The sequence below is a fragment of the Pituophis catenifer genome, unplaced genomic scaffold (genome assembly GCF_029215685.1).
Source record: "Pituophis catenifer annectens isolate HBS135680 unplaced genomic scaffold, rPitCat1.0.hap2 SCAF_8, whole genome shotgun sequence".
Classification (NCBI taxonomy): Eukaryota; Metazoa; Chordata; class Lepidosauria; order Squamata; family Colubridae; genus Pituophis; species Pituophis catenifer.
The window spans coordinates 55461305-55482096 of record NW_027256888.1 but is presented as its reverse complement, the minus strand read 5'-3'; the positions used below and the strand labels follow the sequence as shown (position 1 = coordinate 55482096).

General features: G+C 40.0%; 1 protein-coding gene across 1 annotated transcript in view; it reads left to right on the top strand.

Annotated features, from left to right (window-relative positions):
* The first annotated feature begins 3843 nt into the window (after positions 1 to 3843).
* The window catches only part of IQCM (IQ motif containing M), a 116486-nt gene continuing 99537 nt past the window's right edge, over positions 3844 to 20792 (top strand). The window contains exons 1-2 of the mRNA XM_070949001.1: positions 3844 to 3909; positions 16418 to 16670. Of these exons, the coding sequence (XP_070805102.1) occupies positions 3844 to 3909; positions 16418 to 16670 (319 nt within the window). The remainder of the gene's footprint in view (positions 3910 to 16417; positions 16671 to 20792) is intronic.

The following is a 20792-nucleotide window of genomic DNA, read 5'->3' as shown; positions in this document are numbered from 1 at the left end:
CAACTGATTGTAGTGTCCTATGATCACATAATCACAATTTGCACCCTTTCTTGCCGCTTTATAGCACAAAACCCACTCATTTGGAAAAATGGGTTGACCATTACAGCCATAGCAATTGCTCAGCAACCACAGATTAAGATTCCCTTAACAACTGCTGATTAAGTTTCATATAAGAACAGGGTGATTCATTTGATGTCATAAAAATGCTCATAAAATCAGTTTTGACTTGACCTATGACTACAGTGACTTATGATGGAAATTCCAGTACCAGTTGTGATTGTAAACTGAGAACTCTTATAGGTTCAGAAGAATAGCAAGGATGCTAGAAGCAAGATGGAAAATGTTGGGCAAATTTAATCACAGAAGAAAAAATGAACGAAATATAGTACTGTTCAAATATTTGAGTTTTTCATAAAGAATATTAAAGCTTTTGTATCTTCAATGTTTTTCAGTTGTAGGATAAGAGCATAAATAAAGCTCTCTCAAGACACTGGGACCTTCCAATAGTGAGCACTGATTCATTAAGCCTCTTTCAGACTATGGTAGCTGAAGGCAAGTAAGAGAAAGAGACAGAAAGTGAAAGTGATTCAGGAAATAAATAAGAGAGCAGGAAGCATTGAATGCTGGAGAAAATGCCAAGGGCCTTTGACATCTATGTTTCCTTTACATCGTCTTCCTTTGCCCCACTTTCAAGATATGGTACCAGCAAGAGCTGGCAGCTCCTCTTTCACTCTAAGTCACTCATTTGCCAAGGCTCCTGTTGGGGCTTCATCTGTATTAAAGGTAGTCCTTGACTTATGACCACAATTAAACCCAAAATTTCCATTGCTAAGTTGCTAAGGGAGTTTTGTCCGCATTTGTGGCACCTTTATTGCCACAGTTGTTGAGTGAATCACTGCAGTTGTTGATTTAGTAACATCAGTGGTGAAATGTAAAATTTGTTACTACCGGTTCTGTGGGTGTGGCTTGGTGGTGGTGGTGGGGTAATATGACTGAGTGGGCGTGGCCAACTTTTTTTTTTTTAACTTTTAAAATTATTTTTTCTACAACCTCTTCAGCTGAAGAGGTTGTAAAAAAATGCTTTTAAAGCCTCTGACGATCCCAGCTAACTTGCCTAATCGGCAAAGGCTTTCTTTTTCTTTTTTTTTAAAGCCTCTGCCGATCCCAGCTGCCTTGCCTGATCGGCAGAGGCTTTCTTTCTTTTTTTTTTTAAAGCCTCTGACGATCCCAGCTGACGATCCCAGCTGATCAGCGAGGCTTTTTTTCCTTTTAAAAACATTTTTTCTACAATCTCTTCGGCCGAAGAGGTTGTAGAAAAAATGCTTTTAAAAGCCGCTGATGATCCCAGCTGAGCCGCACGATCATCAGAGGCTTTTTTTTTTACTTTTAAAAGTATTTTTTTGGCTAAAGAGGTTGTAGAAAAATAAAAAAAAAAGCCTCTGATGATTGCGTGGCTCAGCTGGGCAATGGGGGGGTGGGCAGGGATTTTTGCTACCAGTTCTCCGAACCACCCGCCTCCATTGATACTGGATCAGGTGATCCGGTCCGAACCGGGAGCATTTCACCCCTGAGTAACATGGTTGTTAAGTGAATCTGGCTTCCCCATTGACTTTGTCAGAAGGTCACAAAAAGTGTTCACATGACCCTGGGACGCTGCAAGTATCATAAATATGAGCCAGTTGCCAAGCATCCAAATTTTTATCACATGACCATGGGGCTGCTGCAATAGTTGTAAGTGTGAAAAACAGTCATAAGTCACTTTTTTCAGTAACTTCGAACGGTCACTTACAAAAGGTTGTAAGTCGAGGCCTACCTGCATCAGATTTGTTGAAGGTGTCTAGCATGAGGGATTCTGGCAAAGATCCCCAAGTCTGCAGATCCCAAGGAGATCATATCCACTACCTTCACTATTTCTTCATCTTTATATTTGACAAAATAAACCCAATGAAAGAGGTATTATGGAATGTTAGAAAAATCTAACACTAAGATAGTTCGATGGTGGAAACCAGCTGCACAATGGGAATAATGCATCATTGTCACAGGATTTGCCTAAGTGGAAGCTAGACAAGAATCTGCTGTGAATGCTTTTATTTAGATATCTGGAGCAAGTAGCTACATGTGGTGGCCTAAATGATTCTTCCCAACTGGATAATTCTATGAGTCTAAATTGTGTTTTACTAATCTTCCTTGTTGGGGAATTAGTTTAGGAGTAGAACAGAGAAAATAACCCCAAACTGAATTTCATACTATATCCAGTGCTCTTCCCTCCCTTCCATTACATTTATATCCAGACCTCTTCCCATGTCAGAAAAAATGTATGATTGTTTACTCAAATAATCCTACTAAATTCAGTATTTAAAAAACATTAAAGTCATTTTTATTTACTCCCTATATATATAACCAGAAAGTGATGGTGGTGGGGATTATATCCATATCCTGGTTGTGATAATTTAATTAAAAAAAAAATGAAATTGGTTTTTTAAAAAAATTCTAACAAGTGTGTGTCTAGCCAAGTGCCATGGTCTTAAATGTTTCCTTCTCCTCATGTGTGAGCCAGATGATATTGATAATCAGGTTTATGGGATAGGAAATCATTCCCCTGCAAGCCATCACCTATCTGAGCCAGATTCCCTTTCCTGTAGACACCTTGCTTAATTCCTGTTATTTTCATTCTTGGAGGCTTTTGGGATATGCAAAGGATCACTATTAAAGATAACAGAAGAAGCACTTTCTTCTAGTATAGCCAAATAATATGAAAAAGCAACCCAGTGTTGTAGAACAGAAAATCATATTCCGTGAGGCCCAGAAGCAAGATTTAATTTTCATTGTCAGCATTTCTCATAAATTGTCAAATCCAGAAACATCCAAAATGCATCCAGCGCTTTCCCTTTTAAGTTCTAATTATATTTCTGTGGTAAGAGTTTGGTTTTACATTACAGACTTCCTCATAAAAATCTTCTGTTGGGATAAAAAGCATAATCCGGCAAAAGCATGGAGTGGAAAAAGGCGGCCAGTTTATTGAAGACAGATCTGTGTTTGACATATGGCCTATTTTAGGCCTGTTGAATTAAACTGCTTTTCTGCACAGAATCTGATGTCCCATTCTTGGTGTTGATATAAGAATAAATTACCTGTCTAGTTGGCTCATTAAGTATTGACACATGCCAACTTTACTTCAGCCAGCAAAATGTCTTGGTTGGAGACTTGGTGAGCTATAGCATCCCCCTCTAGTGGTTTGTGTCAATCTGATTTACTAACTGAAATTTTGCCATACTAATTAGAACTAGAGCTCCACTGATTAATCAATTAATTCTTTGGTTGATTAATCCATGACAGATAGATTAAATATTGCTTCCATGGACACCCTTCCTGTTTCTCTTCATTTTCTTTAAAAAGGAAAAGAGAGAAAGGATAGAGAAAATTGTTTCAATAAAAGGCATTTTGGATAGGATCAAAAAAAATTTATGACATTATCCCTCTTTCTCTGGAAACCTGGGAATGAGAAGGTTAAGCAGTCTTTGGCAGTAGAAAGTATAAGCAGCATAAAAAATCCCTTTCTTCTCCTACATAAGTGGCAGCAGCTGAGGGAAAATGAGGAACTAATCTTCTTCATTTCCCTTATTCCATAGCTTCCTCATGTTCAAGCTTCAATAAATTTGCAGGAGAGGCAATGTAATATGATAATTATATAATAGAATAATATGTTCTGCCAGAAAAATATATACATATTTAGTAATAAGACATTTTCTATAAAATGTGCGATGAAGCCCTTGATAAATCTTGATTATACAGGTAAAACAAGTAAGGAAACTTTGGCCAATCAGGAAGTTGTAAGATAATCACATGTCCCTCCAAGAAAAAGAACCTCAGTTGATGAACCTCAATCTGATTTCTAACCTAGAGACAAAGGTAATCTAATTGAAACTTATATTATTTTCTGTGATATTATGATTGGTGGATAGAAAAAAAAGCTCCTGAATTTTGTATTCTTGTTTTCGTTCAATATATGAAACAGAATTTGCTTTAGAGATTATTTCAAAAGCAGAACATTCCAGTATGCTATTGTTTCACTTGCTTGGCAACAAGGCGGCCAAGGCTTTCCCAGATGTTATTGCACAATTATGCCTCTAGTGGTTTCTTGGCTTCCCAAATTGCAGTTAAACCCAAAAGCAAAGTTATTGTTAGGGACTTCCTCCCATTAGGAGTTTTCAATAGTAATAATGATGCCATTGCATCATTATTCTTAATACATTCTTGAAATATTTCTCCTCACGTTGTAAAAATGTGGAGAAATCACTATATAAGTTAGATAGAGAATGTTAAAAGACCATGCATGGCCAGTTCTGTTTTAAATACAAAAGAGATAAAATCATAAAGATGACATGATCTATCTATCTGTGCTTAGAAAAGTACAAATAATACGAAAAAGAATTTAATCCATTTCCTTATAATCCAAAATAGGCATTTTTACAGTAAGTTGGAATTGTACCTCATGCTGTAGTGCAGGGATGTCAAACTTGATTGCATTGTGGGCCGCATTAGGGTTGTGTTTGACCTTGGGTGTGTGTGTGAGATAGGCGTGGCCAGGGTGGGTATGGCCAGTTTGATGTCACTCGTGTCGGGCGTTCCTGTGGTGGCCTGAGCACTCTGCCAGCGAAAATGGGCTCCCGAGCTCTATTTTCGGCTGCAACAGCTTTTTGCAACCCTCTGTCAGTGAAAACGGAGCTCAGGAGGGCTACCCTCAGCCTTCCCTAGCTCCATTTTTGCTGGCAGAGGCACCCCGGGCCATCCTTCACTGTTTCCAGGTTGGCCCCATGGGCCAGATCTAAGCACCCTGTTATGTAAATAGGTTTGTTTGGCGGGAAGTTTGAATTAACTGACCATCAGCTGATTGGCTGACCACCACAGCTGCAAGGTATATAAAGGGAGCTGGCTCCCTGGGTCAGTTGCTGGAGTCTCACCATATAATAAAGAGCTGTTGTCACTAATTACTCTGACTTGCTGCGTCCTCATTCACCCAACTTAACATTGGCGACGAGGATGGGATTTTGAGGCCAGAAGCAGAGGAGAGCTGAAGCCACTCTCGAGGAAAAAGAGCTGAAGCCACGTTCGGAGAAGGGGACCGGAGACCGCATCCGAATCCAGCCAGGCGAACGAGCGGAGCACAGGAGAATCCCGAAACGATGTCGGCCTATATCCCGCCAGCGCCTTTCGACCCCAAGGAAGAGAAGTGGGGATCCTACATGTCTAGGTTCAAGTGCTTCATGGTGGCAAACGACATGCAAGGCTACCGGACGTTCGAAAGAAAGCCCTGTTCCTGAGCCACTGCGGGCCTAGGGTCTTCGACACAGCCGAAGCATTGTCGGAGCCGAATTCGGTCCACAACATTTCCTAGTCGACGCTACAGACCCTGCTAAAAGACCACTATGCAGCAACGCCATCGAAGTACGTCCAGCGCTATGATTTCCGGCAACGGCTCCAGCAGGAGGGCGAATCGATCAGCGAATACGTCGCTGCCCTGCGTAAAGCCGCAACCCAATGTGAGTACCGAGACCTGGATGAGATGCTCCTAGAGCAACTAATCTGCGGAGTGAGAGATAGCCGGCTCCAGAGAAGGCTGCTTGCGAGGTCAAACCTGACCCTACTCATCGCGCTAGACGAGGCCAGGGCGCAAGAGTCGTCAGTAAAGGCTGCAGAGAGACTAAAGAGCTCCCACCTAACCAGAACAACGCAAAAGACGGCGCCAGTGCACCGAGAGGCCATGAGCACCGCGAGCGAGGGGGAGTCTGAAGAAGAGGTCTACCTCACCGAGCAGTCCCGCACAGCCCGCAGAGAGCCCAGAGACGGATGCGCCAGCTGTGGAGGGTCCCACTCACGACAAAACTGTAAGTTCAGGGACGCCGTTTGCCATTCCTGTGAGAAGAGGGGCCACATCGCTCGGGTCTGCAGATCCAAGACACACCAGAGCTACAAACCACGTGGCCAACCCTTCCAATCAGAGCCGGCGCCACACCAAAGGCCCAACAGAGATGGCGGAAACTGGAAGGGCGCGAAATTTGAAGACGCTGGGGCCTACACCATACGCATCGAACAGACCTGCACCTCGCCCGGAGAAAAGACCTACACCACGGTTGAGATCGAGGGACGGGAGTGCCAGATGGAGATCGACACGGGATCACCGATATCCATCATGTCTTGGGAGAACCTAAAGAAAGTCATCCCCAGCGCACGCAAGCAACAACTCCAGCCACAGCAACGCAGATTGAAGGACTACCAGAGGAACCGCATACCCATCGAAGGAAGAGGCGAGTTCCAAGTACAGTACGGGGAGTTTACCGAGAAACTGCCCCTCACCATCGTCAGCGACAACCTCCCAAGCCTCCTGGGCATGGACTGGTTTAGAGCCCTAGGCATGGGGTTCACCGGAGTAAGGAACATTCAAGGCACCCTGAAGGAGGACCTGATGCAAGAGTTCCAGGATGTGTTCGACAAAAGGCTTGGCAAGTATGTGGGGACCCCAATTTCATTTAATCTCAACCCCAATATTGCACCCATCCGTTTAAAGCCTAGGCGGGTACCGTTCGCCCTGAAGCCCAAAATTGACATTGAACTGGACAAATTAATCAAACAAGGGGTGCTCGTTCCAGTCGACCACGCCAAATGGGAGACTCCAATTGTGACACCGGTAAAGCCGGACGGATCAGTGCGCATATGCGCTGATTATAAATGCACAATTAATAAGGCCCTGCAGCAGAGCGCCTATCCAGTGCCCATCGTCCACCATTTGTTGCATTCCCTGGGCCCCGGCAAGATCTTCGCAAAACTCGATCTCGCGCAGGCATACCAGCAGCTGCCGGTAGATGGCGCTACCGCAGAGGCACAGACTATCGTAACCCACAGAGGGGCCTTCAAGTGCACCCATTTGCAATTCGGAGTAAGCGTAGCCCCCGGACTTTTCCAAAGTACCATGGAGCGGCTACTACAGGGTATCCCCGGGGTGGTGCCCTATTTTGATGACGTGCTCATTACCGCCGACAATGAGCAACAACTAAGAGAAAGGCTGAGGGAAGTCCTAAGGAAATTCAGGGACGCAGGACTCAGAGTGAAACGAAATAAATGCATGATCGCAGTCCCTTCAGTCGAATTCCTAGGGTACAGGGTAGATGGCACCGGCATACACCTAACAGAGAGCAAGATCAAGTCAATCAGAGAAGCACCCACCCCCAAAGACAAGGCAGAGTTACAGGCCTTCCTGGGACTATTAAACTTTTACGCCATTTTCCTAAAAGACAAGGCAACAGTGGCAGAACCCCTACATAGACTGTTAACCGAGAAAGCCACTTGGAAATGGGGGAAGGTGGAAGACAGGGCATTCGCCGGCGTTAAAAAACTGTTATCAGCTGAAAGCTTTCTAATACAGTACAACGCAACACTTCCCCTTGTTTTAGCATGTGACGCGTCCCTGTTCGGGGTGGGAGCTGTCCTGAGCCATAGACTCCCGAATGGCCTAGAAGCACCCATCGCATACTACTCCCGAACTCTATCAAGCGCCGAGCGAAATTATAGCCAGCTCGACAAGGAGGCCCTCGCCGCCGTTTCGGGAGTAAAGAAATTCCACGAGTACTTGTTCGGGAGGGATTTTGAACTAATCACCAACCATCGACCGCTCCTGCGTCTCCTCGTGGGGGATCGACCAACACCGGCAGCACTATCGCCCAGGATGACACGCTGGGCCATTTTCCTCGCAGCGTACTCCTATCGCCTGGTACATCGACCAGGGGCGGACATGGGCAACGCGGACGCACTCAGCCGATGCCCACTACCTGACAGCCTAGAAGACCCCACACCCGGCATCCCCATCTTGCTGATAGACATCTTGGACTCTGGGGCCATAACATCAGCCGAGGTTGCAAGAGCCTCAACCAAAGACCACGTGATCCGGACAGTCGCAAGTTGGGTCATGAGGGGGTGGCCGGAAAAGATTGGGAGCAGGGAATTTAAACCATTCACGGGAAAACGGGACGAACTGACAATGCAAGGGGGTTGTTTGCTATGGGGCGATCGGGTTGTTATTCCTTTACGTTTACGGGAAAAAGTCTTAACATTGTTGCATGAGGGACACCCGGGAATTGTAAGAATGAAGGGGCTAGCCAGGAGCTACGTCTGGTGGCCCAGCATGGATACAGACATTACCGAGTGGGTGGGGAGATGCCAACCCTGCCAAGAGTCCAGATCAGATCCACCAACAGCACCCGTGAGGGAGTGGGAAAAGCCCCAGGGACCCTGGTCCAGGATACACATTGACTTTGCAGGCCCATTTCACGGACAGACCTTCATGGTCGTAGTAGACGCATTCTCCAAATGGTTGGAGATAAAGCTAATGAAGGCCACTACCACCGACGCAACCATCAGGGAGCTAAGACAGTTATTCGCCACCCATGGGTTACCGGACATCCTAGTGTCAGATAACGGGCCACAATTCACCGCAACACAGTTCGAGGGTTACTTAGCGGGCCTTGGGATCAGACATGTTCTTTCGGCCCCGTTTCATCTGGCTAGTAACGGACAGGCTGAGAGATTTGTGAGGTCAGCAAAGGAAGCCCTTTCACATTTAAGTCCCGGAGACTGGCAGGAAAGGATAGACAAGTTTCTAATAGCTCAGCACTCCACACCCTGTACAGCCACAGGCCGAAGTCCGGCAGAACTATTAATGGGGCGGAAACTCCGAGGAATACTAGATAGGCTCAACCCCAATTACTCCCCAGAGGTCTTCAAGGGGGGGGGAGAGGAAGCTTAGAGAGTTCACCATAGGGACACCGGTACACGCTAGGAACTATGGACAGGGCCCCTCTGGGAGGCCGGGACAATCACAGAAATCACGGGGCCCAAATCATACAGGGTAGACATGGGGGATGGGAGAGTTTGGCGCAGACATATTGACCAATTAAGAAAACGAATCACCACAGACACTGACGACAAATTAGACAACCCCATCTCTGACCACAACTACCAACCAGAAACACAAACTACAAGCCCAAGTAGAGCGGAGGACTTAGCTGAGGAATCTGGTATCCAGCGCCGCCCCATCGAGGTAGTCCAAACAGCCGGAGAAGTCGCCGCCCACGAGAAGGTCCTGGAGGCCTCATTGGCAGAGCAGGGAGAAACAGAAAATCCCTCCGACCTGCTCGACGCCGCCTCTCCGACTGAGCTGCGCAGGTCAACTAGGACTTGAACACGCCCTAGTCACCTGAGAGACTTTGTATGTAAATAACACCCCAAGTGACTTCTGGGAGGGGAGGAGTGTTATGTAAATAGGTTTGTTTGGCAGGAAGTTTGAATTAACTGACCATCAGCTGATTGGCTGACCACCACAGCTGCAAGGTATATAAAGGGAGCTGGCTCCCTGGGTCAGTTGCTGGAGTCTCACCATATAATAAAGAGCTGTTGTCACTAACTACTCTGACTTGCTGCGTCCTCATTCACCCAACTTAACACACCCCTAAGTGCTAAGTTGCATCATACACTACTTCAGCTGTTGCAAGATATTAGGTGAGGCAGAAGGTAAACAGGGCAAGAAATAATTGCTGTTCACTGAGATGTAATAATAAAAGAATCAGATTATCTTTTTCATTGTTTTTTTAATACAGTCATTAGGTTACACATGTGAATATCCAGAGTATATAAACCTATATAGCAATAGCAATAGGACTTAGATTTATATACCGCTTCATAGTGCTTTTACAGTCCTCTCTAAGCGGTTTACAGCATATTGCCCCCAACAATCTGGGTCCTCATTTTACTGACCTTGGAAGGATGGAAGGCTGAGTCAACATTGAGCTTGTGAGATTTGAACTGCCAAACTGCAGCTACCAGTCAGCCGAAGTAGCCTGCAGTGCTGCACTCTAACCACTGTGCCACCTTTACACCTCTATATGTAAAGAATGAATTCCTTTTCTTCAAAATGAAACCCCAGAGTTTATTTTGTTTTTTCTTACCTGGCTCTGCCTTGCTGCTACTTTATTTTTATTTTTCATTAACGTTGCTAAAATTTATAGCTGTCGATATGCACCAAAACAACACTGCAATAAGAAATCCTGCCCTCCCGATCTCCGTTTCCATTGGCAGAGGGTTGCTGGAGGCCGTCACAGCCAAAAATGGAGATTGGGAGCCTGTTTTCGCTGGCAGAACACTCAAGCCACCATAGGTGCCCCTGCGCCCCTGATACGAGTGATGTCAAGCTGGCCACACCCACCCTGGCCACACCCCCAGACCCCCCAAGGTCAAACACAAAACCTGATGTGGCCCTCAATGAAATCGAGTTTGACATCCTTGGTCTATATAGTCTATAGGATCAATGGAGTCATGATCAACATAAAGAGGGCACATCTACTGCTTGAAACATACTTTAACATCCAATTGAAAAGCAAAGGGAGGTCCTTTTTATGCGAAGTAATATGTATAGTAGTTGATGAGAATGTCAAAAATGATATGATAGGCAGAAAGTAAAGTGTGTAAACATGGTAAGGATAAAAGATTGTGCTTCATTTTCAGTAACAGGCTGTCAATGCCTGTCAATCTTGTGTTTTAATGGAGGATTCATCGGAAGAATCGCACCTGCAAGGAACTCTGGACCTCTTTGGATAAGATTGCACCCAGGGCTCACTAAATGTACTATTCAAGTGGCTGTGAATTGCATAGTTAAATTTATGATATAAATAGGGCAATCAATGCTAGACCTCCAAAGAAGAGTCTAAAATGATTGGACTACAGTACATACAGAATAACACAGAGAACATAAAGCTGATCAGAGCAGAAAGGAAAAAGTAGAAATGAGAGAGACATAAATCATAAATGCAATCACAAATTATGTACTTGATGCATAGGTAAGTGGCTAATAAATCCCACTTATGACTGTAACCTTGTTGCTGATATTCTTACAATTTATATCGATTGTTTACTAATGTGATTTGATTGCTTATTTGTACCCTATGACTACCATTAAGTATTGTACTGTATAATTCTTGACGAACATATTTTTTTTTATGTACACTGAGAGCGTATGCGCCAAGACAAATTCCTTGTGTGTCCAATCACACTTGGCCAATAAAATTCTAATCTATTCCAATATAGAAGCTTATGGATAAAGATACATAGAAGAAATGAAATATGGTATAAAGAAAAGGTCATTGCAAGTATATCTGCAAATAAAGCTATTGAAATGATTAAAAGTTAAATATGATAAGCCAGAGGACAATGCTTGAAATAAGGATGCAAAAGAAAAAATATATATAATGAAGAAGAAGAAAAAAAATTACCTGATTTTGGCAGTTGGCAATGGTTTTAACAGATAAAGTGAAGGAATGATGAAAGATTATTGGTGTTAAGTTAGCATGCTTGAGGAGTTTAAAAACATCTTGTCTTAATGTTAGCCATGTACAGTGAGAATCACTATTTTGCTTTGGCTAATTCTTACAATCAAACTGGTACATAATCTGTAAGAAACAGAGATGACAATTTGCCAGGAAAATAAGTTCTATCAGAAAAAACAAACCACACATTGAAATAGTTGAACAAATAAATAGTTTTTTTTTATTGAAAAGTTTTACAAAGAAAAATCCCCCCCCAATTCTAGCTTGAAGCTGACCGTACTGAAACCAAGTATAAATTATCCCTTCTTCTTTTAATACATCTAAAGATTTCAATTGCAGCTTACCCCTTTCCAAAAGAAGAATCTCTTTATAAGTAATCACCTCTGTTTTTTGCTCTTTACTTATATTTTCTATTGCATGTCTGGGATTTGCCCATATGGGTATCTTATAATTTAGCTTATATTGATACTTTTTCCAAACCCTCAACAACACATTTCTAAGTATATGACCCTTAAACACTTTATCCACTTTTTTTTTCATATAACAGATAAGCATGCCATCCATATAACAAATCATAGCCTTCTATATTTAACGTTCTTTCTTTGGTTAAGTTAAGCCAGTCGCTAATTTGTGATAAAACAGCTGCTTCATAATACAATCTTAAGTTAGGCATTTTAAAACCTCCACTCTCACTACATCCTGTATAATTTTCAGTTTCACTCTTGGTTTCTTCCCACCCCAAATAAAAGTATTAACCCCTTTCTGCCATTCCATCAAATTTCCGTCTTTCTTAAGCACTGGTATCATTTGAAACAAAAATAAAAACCTAGGTAATACATTCATTTTTATTGCTGCTATCCTTCCCAGTAATGATAGTTGTAGCTTTTTCCAATTTTCCATTTCTTTCTGTACTTTTTGCCAAAGAACTTCATAATTGTTTTTAAACAATTTCGTGTTTGAGCCTGCGATACATACTCCTAAATACTTAAATAAATAGTTTTTTGATGTTCTCAATATAGGTTCTTTCCAGCTGTGCTGATATCAGCTTCAAGAATTGTCAGCATTTGCTTGCTCTTCAAGATTTTTAAGGACAGTAAGGGCTTATATCAGAGGTCTTCAAACTTGGCAGCTTTAAGACTTGTGGACTTCAATTTTGGGAGTTGAAGTCCACAAGTCTTAAAGCTGCCAAGTTTGAGGACCCCTGGTTTATATCCTGAACTAACTGATTCAAATTACAGGAAGGATCTAAATGATAAGGTGACTTTCATGATAGTGAATAACAAGGAAATAAAATAGGTTATCTTTGAAAGTGTTGGGGAGTCTCTTTTTAAAAAAGGTTTTTAAACTGAGGTTGGTAGCTAGATATTAGGGTTGTTGCAGTAGTGTGGCATTTTTAAAAAATTACAATGAAGGTAAGGATTGGTATCACTCAGTGCTATATTTTTATTTTTTTGAGTTTAAAACTGTAGTTTGGTAGTAGTATGGGAACAACAAGGTAATGGGATAAATGCTTATTCAATTTTAAGTAGTTGGTAACTTTGTTAAGTTGTAGTTTAAAAAAACTATTAAACTAATAAAAGTGTAAAATGAACATTCAAAGAAATATAATATTTCATATAGGTACTTATAGCTTGTAGGTACTTGCAGAATATTTAATGGGAAACAATGGTCTTAGTTTCATACGTATGTAGATCAGCACTTAGAGCTGATTGAACAGTATAGAGTTATTGAGAAAAATGTAACTGCAGTATTAAAGACAAAATTATTCTCAGTAGGAGTTGAGATTTGTTTGAAAAAATTGAATGGATTATGGTGAAACTCATTGGAATTTTTGGATTATAATCTAATTGACTCTATCAAAGAAACATTAATATCTGGAATGTATTTCTAATTTAATTATACAAAAAGAGGAGACAGAGAAAGAGAGAAGAGAAGGGGCCAAGAGTTAAACTTTATCACCTAGGAACCATTGTCTGTAAATACCATTTTCCAGATTCCTGCTATTGGTGCGATTCTGCTTTAGATTCAAATAGTTCAAATGAGTTGAACAATTCCCTCCATTGCAAGAAAGGAAAATTTGGTTCTTTTGGTGGGGCATGGCTTTCCAAAATTCAGAGTTTTCTTTCTCTTTTCTGTTCTCCTTTGTGCATAGCATTCTTCAACCTGAAGATTAGAGAGATGAAGAGGTGTGACTTACTCATGGGTTAGATGATTATTTCTTCCAATATGTCATCTATGTTTTTAATCTTTTGTAATGAGAGAATCAGCTGTCAAGCAGAACATGACCATTTTCAGAAAGAAAAGTTATCATGTGAACCACTATATGATACATTTCTAATACTGAGATAACCATCTATGTCTGTTACTATCTTGAAGCAGTGGAAAGTCTACATACCGAAAAGTTTGCCCTGTTTGTTTTTTAGGAAATGCCAATTAAGAAATACAGATGTAATCCCTTTATACAATGGATTATATAATGAGACCAGATAAGTGACAATTGCTTTCTAAAAACCTAGAACAAAGTTGATTATTAAGGTTAAAATGTTTGACAATCAGTTTTGTGCAATAGGAATTATTTGAATTGAAAAATCAGAACTATAGAAATAATGGTCACTTCTGTACTAATTGACCATAGAAATAGGATTGTTTTAGTATTTGAGGACTGAGATGGAACTTAATGAATGTAACTATTTTTTTTACTAATTTTAAATGTTTTTAATATGCAGTGTGTTTTTAAAGTAATGTTTTCACATTATACAATTCAGTTATTGTATATGTACAACTCTGCTTCAATCAGTGTGTATGTACAAAGACATGCACATACCTTCCAACAGTAATTTTTATGGGGGTGGGGGAGTGATTTGGAGAGCCACTTGAAGGAAGTTAATGTGGAAGAATATACAAGGATTGCTATGCTTAGCAAGCCCTAAGGCTGAGTTCCTGAGAAGGTAGCAGTTTGTAGTTTTTAGGTTCAAAAAAAGTGAGCAGGATCTGATATAGTTGAGACGTGTAAAAATATGTGCAGAGAAAGTAGCTTGATAGAGTCTATTTTTCTCCCATATTGTGAGCGCTGAGATTGCCCAATAAGCATAGTGAAAGTTTTCGTAGCAATAAAAGTCAGTATTTTTCGCGCAGTATAAAATTAAGCTATATAATCTGCATCCACAAGAAGCAGTGAGAGTATTGTGAATCAGTTATATTATGCTTCCAAACAAATGCAGCATGTATTTCAGTGCCAATTACTGAAGTACACAATGGAGGGTGCTCTTACAATTATGATCTGTACTGATCAGCTCCTTTAGAATAGCAGAATGCTAAGTATATGACTCTTTGCCCTGATCTTGCATTGTTCTTTTTATCTGCTTAATCTAAGAAGTTCAAAAGTAACAATAGCAGATTTCATCTGTACATATTGTTGATAGATATGTTGGGATTCCAAGGATCTAACAAATTAATGTTTAATGTTTGAGTATTTAAGATGTAAATGGTTATTTCCACAATTTATTGCTCATCCTTTATGCCAAAAAAAGTGTCAGATGAAAACTCTTATTTTTTTTTCAGTGAAGTTTATTGCTCTGTAAATATTCTCTATAGTGTAAGGTTTAGAAAGTTCTAGTGAAATTAACAGATTATATGCACAATTTGGGATTGCATTGAATCTGCAGTGAAAATTAAGACCAATTGACCATTTTTGTACCATTTGCTTTTTTATAAAATGAAAGAAAATATTAAAGTTTTTTCTCTAACCCAGTTTTTTTCCTAATTGCTTTTCTTTCATTTTTTAAAATCCAATTACAAGTTCATAGAATAAAGTAGGAGATTGCAATTGGTATTTGAAATAGGATCCATTCCTAGTATTAGCAATATCTATCTGTTTGCCTCAGCTCTGCCTATTTTCTACCTTTCTTTTGCTACTACTTTCTCCATGAAAGACACAGACTCTCCATCAGTGGTGAAATTCAAATTTTTTTATTACCGGTTCTGTGGGCGTGGCTTGGTGGGCGTGGTGTGGCTTGGTGGGCATGGTTTGGTGGGAGTGGCAGGGGAAGGATACTGCAAAGTCTCCATTCCCGCCCCACTCCTGGGGGAAGGATATTGCAAAATCTCCATTCCCTTCCCACTCTGGGGCCAGCCAGAGGTGTTATTTGCCGGTTCTCCAAACTACTCAAAATTTCCACTACCGGTTCTCCGGAACCTGTCAGAACTTGCTGGATTTCACCCCTGCTCTCCATCTTACTCCCATAAAAGACAGAAGGTGAATGCTAAATTTGTCTCTGCCATTATTTGGTTAAGAAGAAATGGCTGGATGTCTAACTTTATATCCTTTAATTTATTCCTTACTGAATTGCAGCGAGTGATAATGTAAGGACAAAGGAAGCAATCTATCTACACTTGCTAAAAATATTGTGGGAAGAACAAGCAATTAAAGTAAGTAGGAGGAAAGAGAAATTACAAACATGATTTATAAGAAATGGGAAAGTCTATGATTTTTTTCCCACTGAACATATGCATGGTATTTGCTTGCACAGGGCAACTAGAAATGCTGCTTTCTCAAATTCCTAATCTTCTGCAGAGAATTTTATGCATGCACAGTTGATGTGGGCGCTAAGCAGACATTAAATGACTATGCATAGGTTAGAAGAGGTCCCTGTTGATGTGAACCTGTATTCATGAGAACTGAGCTATTATTACTATTATAGTCCTCTGCAAATGATACATTGCCCCTGAGATTCTCTAAAATTGCCTTGCACTCTTGAGGTTAATGAGAAAAATCAGGAACTGCAGGTAGAAGAACAGTAGGATATAGACAGACCTGTAATTAAGGTCTAAATTGCTGGCATCATGTCATGCTGATTTTATATAATAATGCAATGATTTTATTTGGTAACATAATGCGAGGTTTTGTATTTCCTTTAGGAACAGTACTGTTTTGTGACTTTCCTGGAAAGTCTGGATTAAAAGATTGATAGCAGCAGAGTAGCAGAAATAATATCTGACTGAAAGTAATGATTGTTACAGCTATATATATATATATATTTTGTCAGCAGAACTGTACAATGGATTGGCTTTCTCTTAGTAAAGTTCCTGGGAATCCACCAAGAAGGACATCTACTAGATCTCTACCTATTTTAAAGGCTGGTGTGGATAGTCAATACAGGCATACCTTTCAGAAAGCACAACCAAGCAAAGTACCTTTAAAACACATACTGCGTACAGACGCAAGGCTGCTCCCAAGTAGCATCATCCATCCAAACACAAGATCAGATGGATCACAGTTATTAGAATGCGGTGAAAAAAAAGGTGAGACAAATTTGTTTAGGTATATGTATGTATTTTTTTAAAAAAGAAAATAAGTTTTGCTTGAATTTTGATGCAGTTTCCAGTACTAGACACTTTAGTTAGAATGAGTTCTTAGTGCAAAGCAATGGCTATATATATGTAAGAAGCCCCTGTATGCCTGCAAAAGGATCATTACAAGTTTGGGAGATATTGGTCAATGTCATGAATTAATGTATGCTGTTTTTATGTCTGTAAACTGTGGATGTATAGTATTATCAGCCCAAATCAACTCACTTTAGGATGAAGCCTTTTTCATTTGAAGGTTATGGGCAATATCATCATGTTGGTCTAGTGCAGTTGGCCCCTCCCTCCTCTATAAAGTAGGTCTAGGAAATTAGATTTAAGGGAAATAGCAAGGTGAACATATGCCTAGACATTATTCTTCAGTTGCAGGTAGACATCCTTCTCCAGTCATAATCTGGAGCATCTCATATTTCTAGTAATATCTCATTCCGCAACTCCCATAAATCTAGTAAGCCTTAAGTCTGTTTACATAATTAAATAAACGAATATAAACAATTTAATGCTGTAACTCCCTCCCCATGCCTCAGATTCTAAAGACTTTTGATATTGTACTGTATTAAATTCCAGATGAAAATAAGATATTCAACTTCAGACATCCCTTATTCTAGAAGACTAACAGAGTTGGAAGGGACCTTGGAGGTCTTCCAGTCCAACTCCGACTCAATCAGGAAACCCTATATCATTTCAGACAAATGGTGTCCAATCTGTTCTTAAAAATCTCCAGTGTTCGAGCACCCACAACTTCTGGAGGCAACTTGTTCCACTGATTAATTGTTCTAACTGTCAGGAAATGTTTCCTTAGTTCTAGGTTGCTTCTCTCCTTGATTAGTTTCTATCAGTTGCTTCTTGTCCTGCCTTCAGATGCTTTTGACAATAGATTGACCTCCTCTTCCTTGTGGCAGCCCCTCAAATATTGGAACACTGCTAGGATGTCACCTCTAGTCCTTTTCATTAAACTAGACATACTCATACTCTTGCCACCGTTCTTCATATGCTTTAACCTCCAATCCCCTAATCATCTTTGTTGGTCTTTTCTGCACACTTTTTAGAATCTCAGCATCTTTTTTATATTGTGGTGACCAAAACTGGATGCAATATTCCAAGTGTGGTCTTACCAAAACATTCTAAAGTGGTATTAACACTTTATGTGATCTTGATACTATCCCTCTGTTAATGCAGCCTAGGACTGCGTTGGCTTTTTTGGCAGCTGCAACACACTGCACATTTAAGTGATTGTCCACTATGATCTCAAGATCCCTCTCATAGTTACTATCAATGGTGGGTTTCAAAATTTTTTACTACCAGTTCTGTGGGTGTGGCTTGGTGGGCGTGGCATGGCATAGCTTAGTGAGAGTGGCTTGGTGGGCGTGGCAGGGGAAGGATACTGTAAAATCTCCATTCACACCCCACCCCAGGGAAGGATACTGTAAAATCTTCATACCCTCCCCACTCCAGGCGAAGGATATTGCAAAATCCCCATTCCCACCCCACTCTGGGGCCAACCAGAGGTGGTATTTGCCGGTTTTCCAAACTACTCAAAATTTCCGCTACCGATTCTCCAGAACTGGTCAGAACCTGCTGAAACCCACCTCTGGTTACTATTACAAATATAATGTTTTTAAACTGATAGCTTAATTATTTACAACATTCCATCATGAACTCTTCATATTTCCTATAAAGGAAGCATCCTAATTTTCTGATAAAAGCTTTGGCTAGATTGAATTAGACCTGTGTGTATCTGTATGTTCTTCTATGAGCTTAGAGCAGCTTTTTAACATTTTTCTTATATGAGTTATTTCTTGCATATTTATGACCTATAATTGAATCTTAAATTTTATTCAAAAGTATTCATTTTCAATAGTACTTCCTGTCTAGTTAGCGATAACTTTAGTTGTTGGCTAAAATGAAATTTTGAACAGAATTGAAGTATTTATTTTCAAATGAATTGAAAGAGAATACAGTGACTTAGTTATAAAATATATTGAGAAGTTTCTGATTTATGATGTCATAATAAATAATTTGACTAAGTGGTGACTTCCCTGATGCCATCCTGATGCCCCCATTACAGGATGCAAAGGATGCGACAGTGTGAGCCCATAATGTAGCTGATTTCCTACTGGATGGGCTCCTGCTGGAGGCATCTATTTGGGTAAGTCTGGTGCCATGGTCATTGCATATTTTCAAATAGCTGAAGAGAATTTTTTATTTTTGTTTGGCTGTTGAGGAAAAAGAAGAATGAAAAAAACATTTAAAACTAAAGCTGTCTGTCTGGACAATGAGATTATATAACATTCATCTGGAAAAGATAACCTGCTGGATAATCATTGCAGAATATTATGAAATAAATCAAGCACCATAAAAATAAACTTATTACAAATAATTTTAATTCATTATACAGAATTGTAAAATGCTAATATTGACTGCAGTAGTAACTTTCTCATTATTATCTGAATGTAAGCATCTTTATTTATGTCTACGAATTCAAGAAATTGCTTCTTCAAGAATGGATTTTCATTCCACAGTACTATATTATTCATACAGAAAGAGCCAGCTACTACTTCTTTTCAAAGAATCAAATAGAAGTAACCCTAACATATAAATCCTAACTGTGTGTTGTAGAATAGCAATACTTTAGAAATAAGCTACTGTATAGGAGTAAATTGTTAAATCATTCTTTTTTTTTTAAAAAAAAAATCTTTTCATTAGACCTTCTATCACAGAGGGATATTTGCTAGGAGTGGGTAAAATTGAAAATGTTCCATAATGTCCTTTTTTTGCTTCATCATGTACAAAAAAAGATAAGTCAAAGTACAACTGAGGAACTGTGTTATTGTCTAGCTCAGCTGAATATGTAATCACAGATGTCGATATAACAAAATGAAAAGTATTGTTTATGGATAACTCCAAATGGGTATTTTTGTCCAGATCTCTCTCTTTCTCTCTTTGTATTTTAAATAAAGGATACATAATTTTGGAAACTCAAAGAATAACGCTAAAGTTAGTGTCTATGGAGATTCTTAGTTATCCAGGTCATGGTTGTCCCAAAGGTGCTTTTTCAAGAGGCAATTGGATTTTCTTTGTTTTGCTTGAAGACATTTTGCTTCTCACCCAAGAAGCTTCTTCAGTTCTGACTGAATGGTGGCGAATGGAAGGATTTATATTCCCTGCAGTCATCTGGTCATTAGCACTCTTTCTGAGATTTGTTGAGGCCACTTGGAAGGGCTAGATAAACCTCCAAGTTGCCTCAACGACTCTCAGAAAGAGTGCAAGGAATATAAATCCTTTCATTCTCTATCATTCAGTCAGAACTGAAGAAGCTTCTTGGATGAGCAGTTTCCTTTTGAAAAAGTACCTTTGGGAGAAAGTTAGTGTTATACCTTCTTGGAGGCTCAGTTGAGATATGAATTCATTTTGTTGGACTTTTCCCATAATTGCCACATATTTGGGTGAGATTAATAGGAATATTAGTATAGTTTTGGATGAATTATTGTGTACCAACAGTGTTTTTATCCCACATAGTTTTCAGTATTTCGGGCATATCTCACTTGATTTGTGGCAAGGATATTTCAGTGATATTTGTTATCAACATTTAATACAAGTTATGTTTTTTCAATAAAGAGATAAAGAAAAATTGGGGACAATTTTTTAAAGTAGTATAATTGTCAGGCCTTTCCCCCCTTTCCCTCTTAATTATAATAATAATTAATAATTGTAAAGTTACTTTATATTGACAGTACTTATAAATATTGCTACTTTTTCTTCCATTCATTAGTGTATCTCTCTATCTCTCTATCTCTCTATCATCTATCTATCTATCTATCTATCTATCTATCTATCTATCTATCATCTATCTATCTATCTATCTATCTATCTATCTATCTATCTATCTATCTATCTATCTATCTATCAACACTGGGAATGTCATGTTTAGCCCAATTCGTACTTTTTAGTTTTGGTTACTCTTAGGTAAAGCTTGTAGAATGTGCTACAGCTGTCTGTCCCCCAGATGGGACTTATTGTGTGCAGTTACTTTGAACGTATCCTCTTTGAACTTAGTGG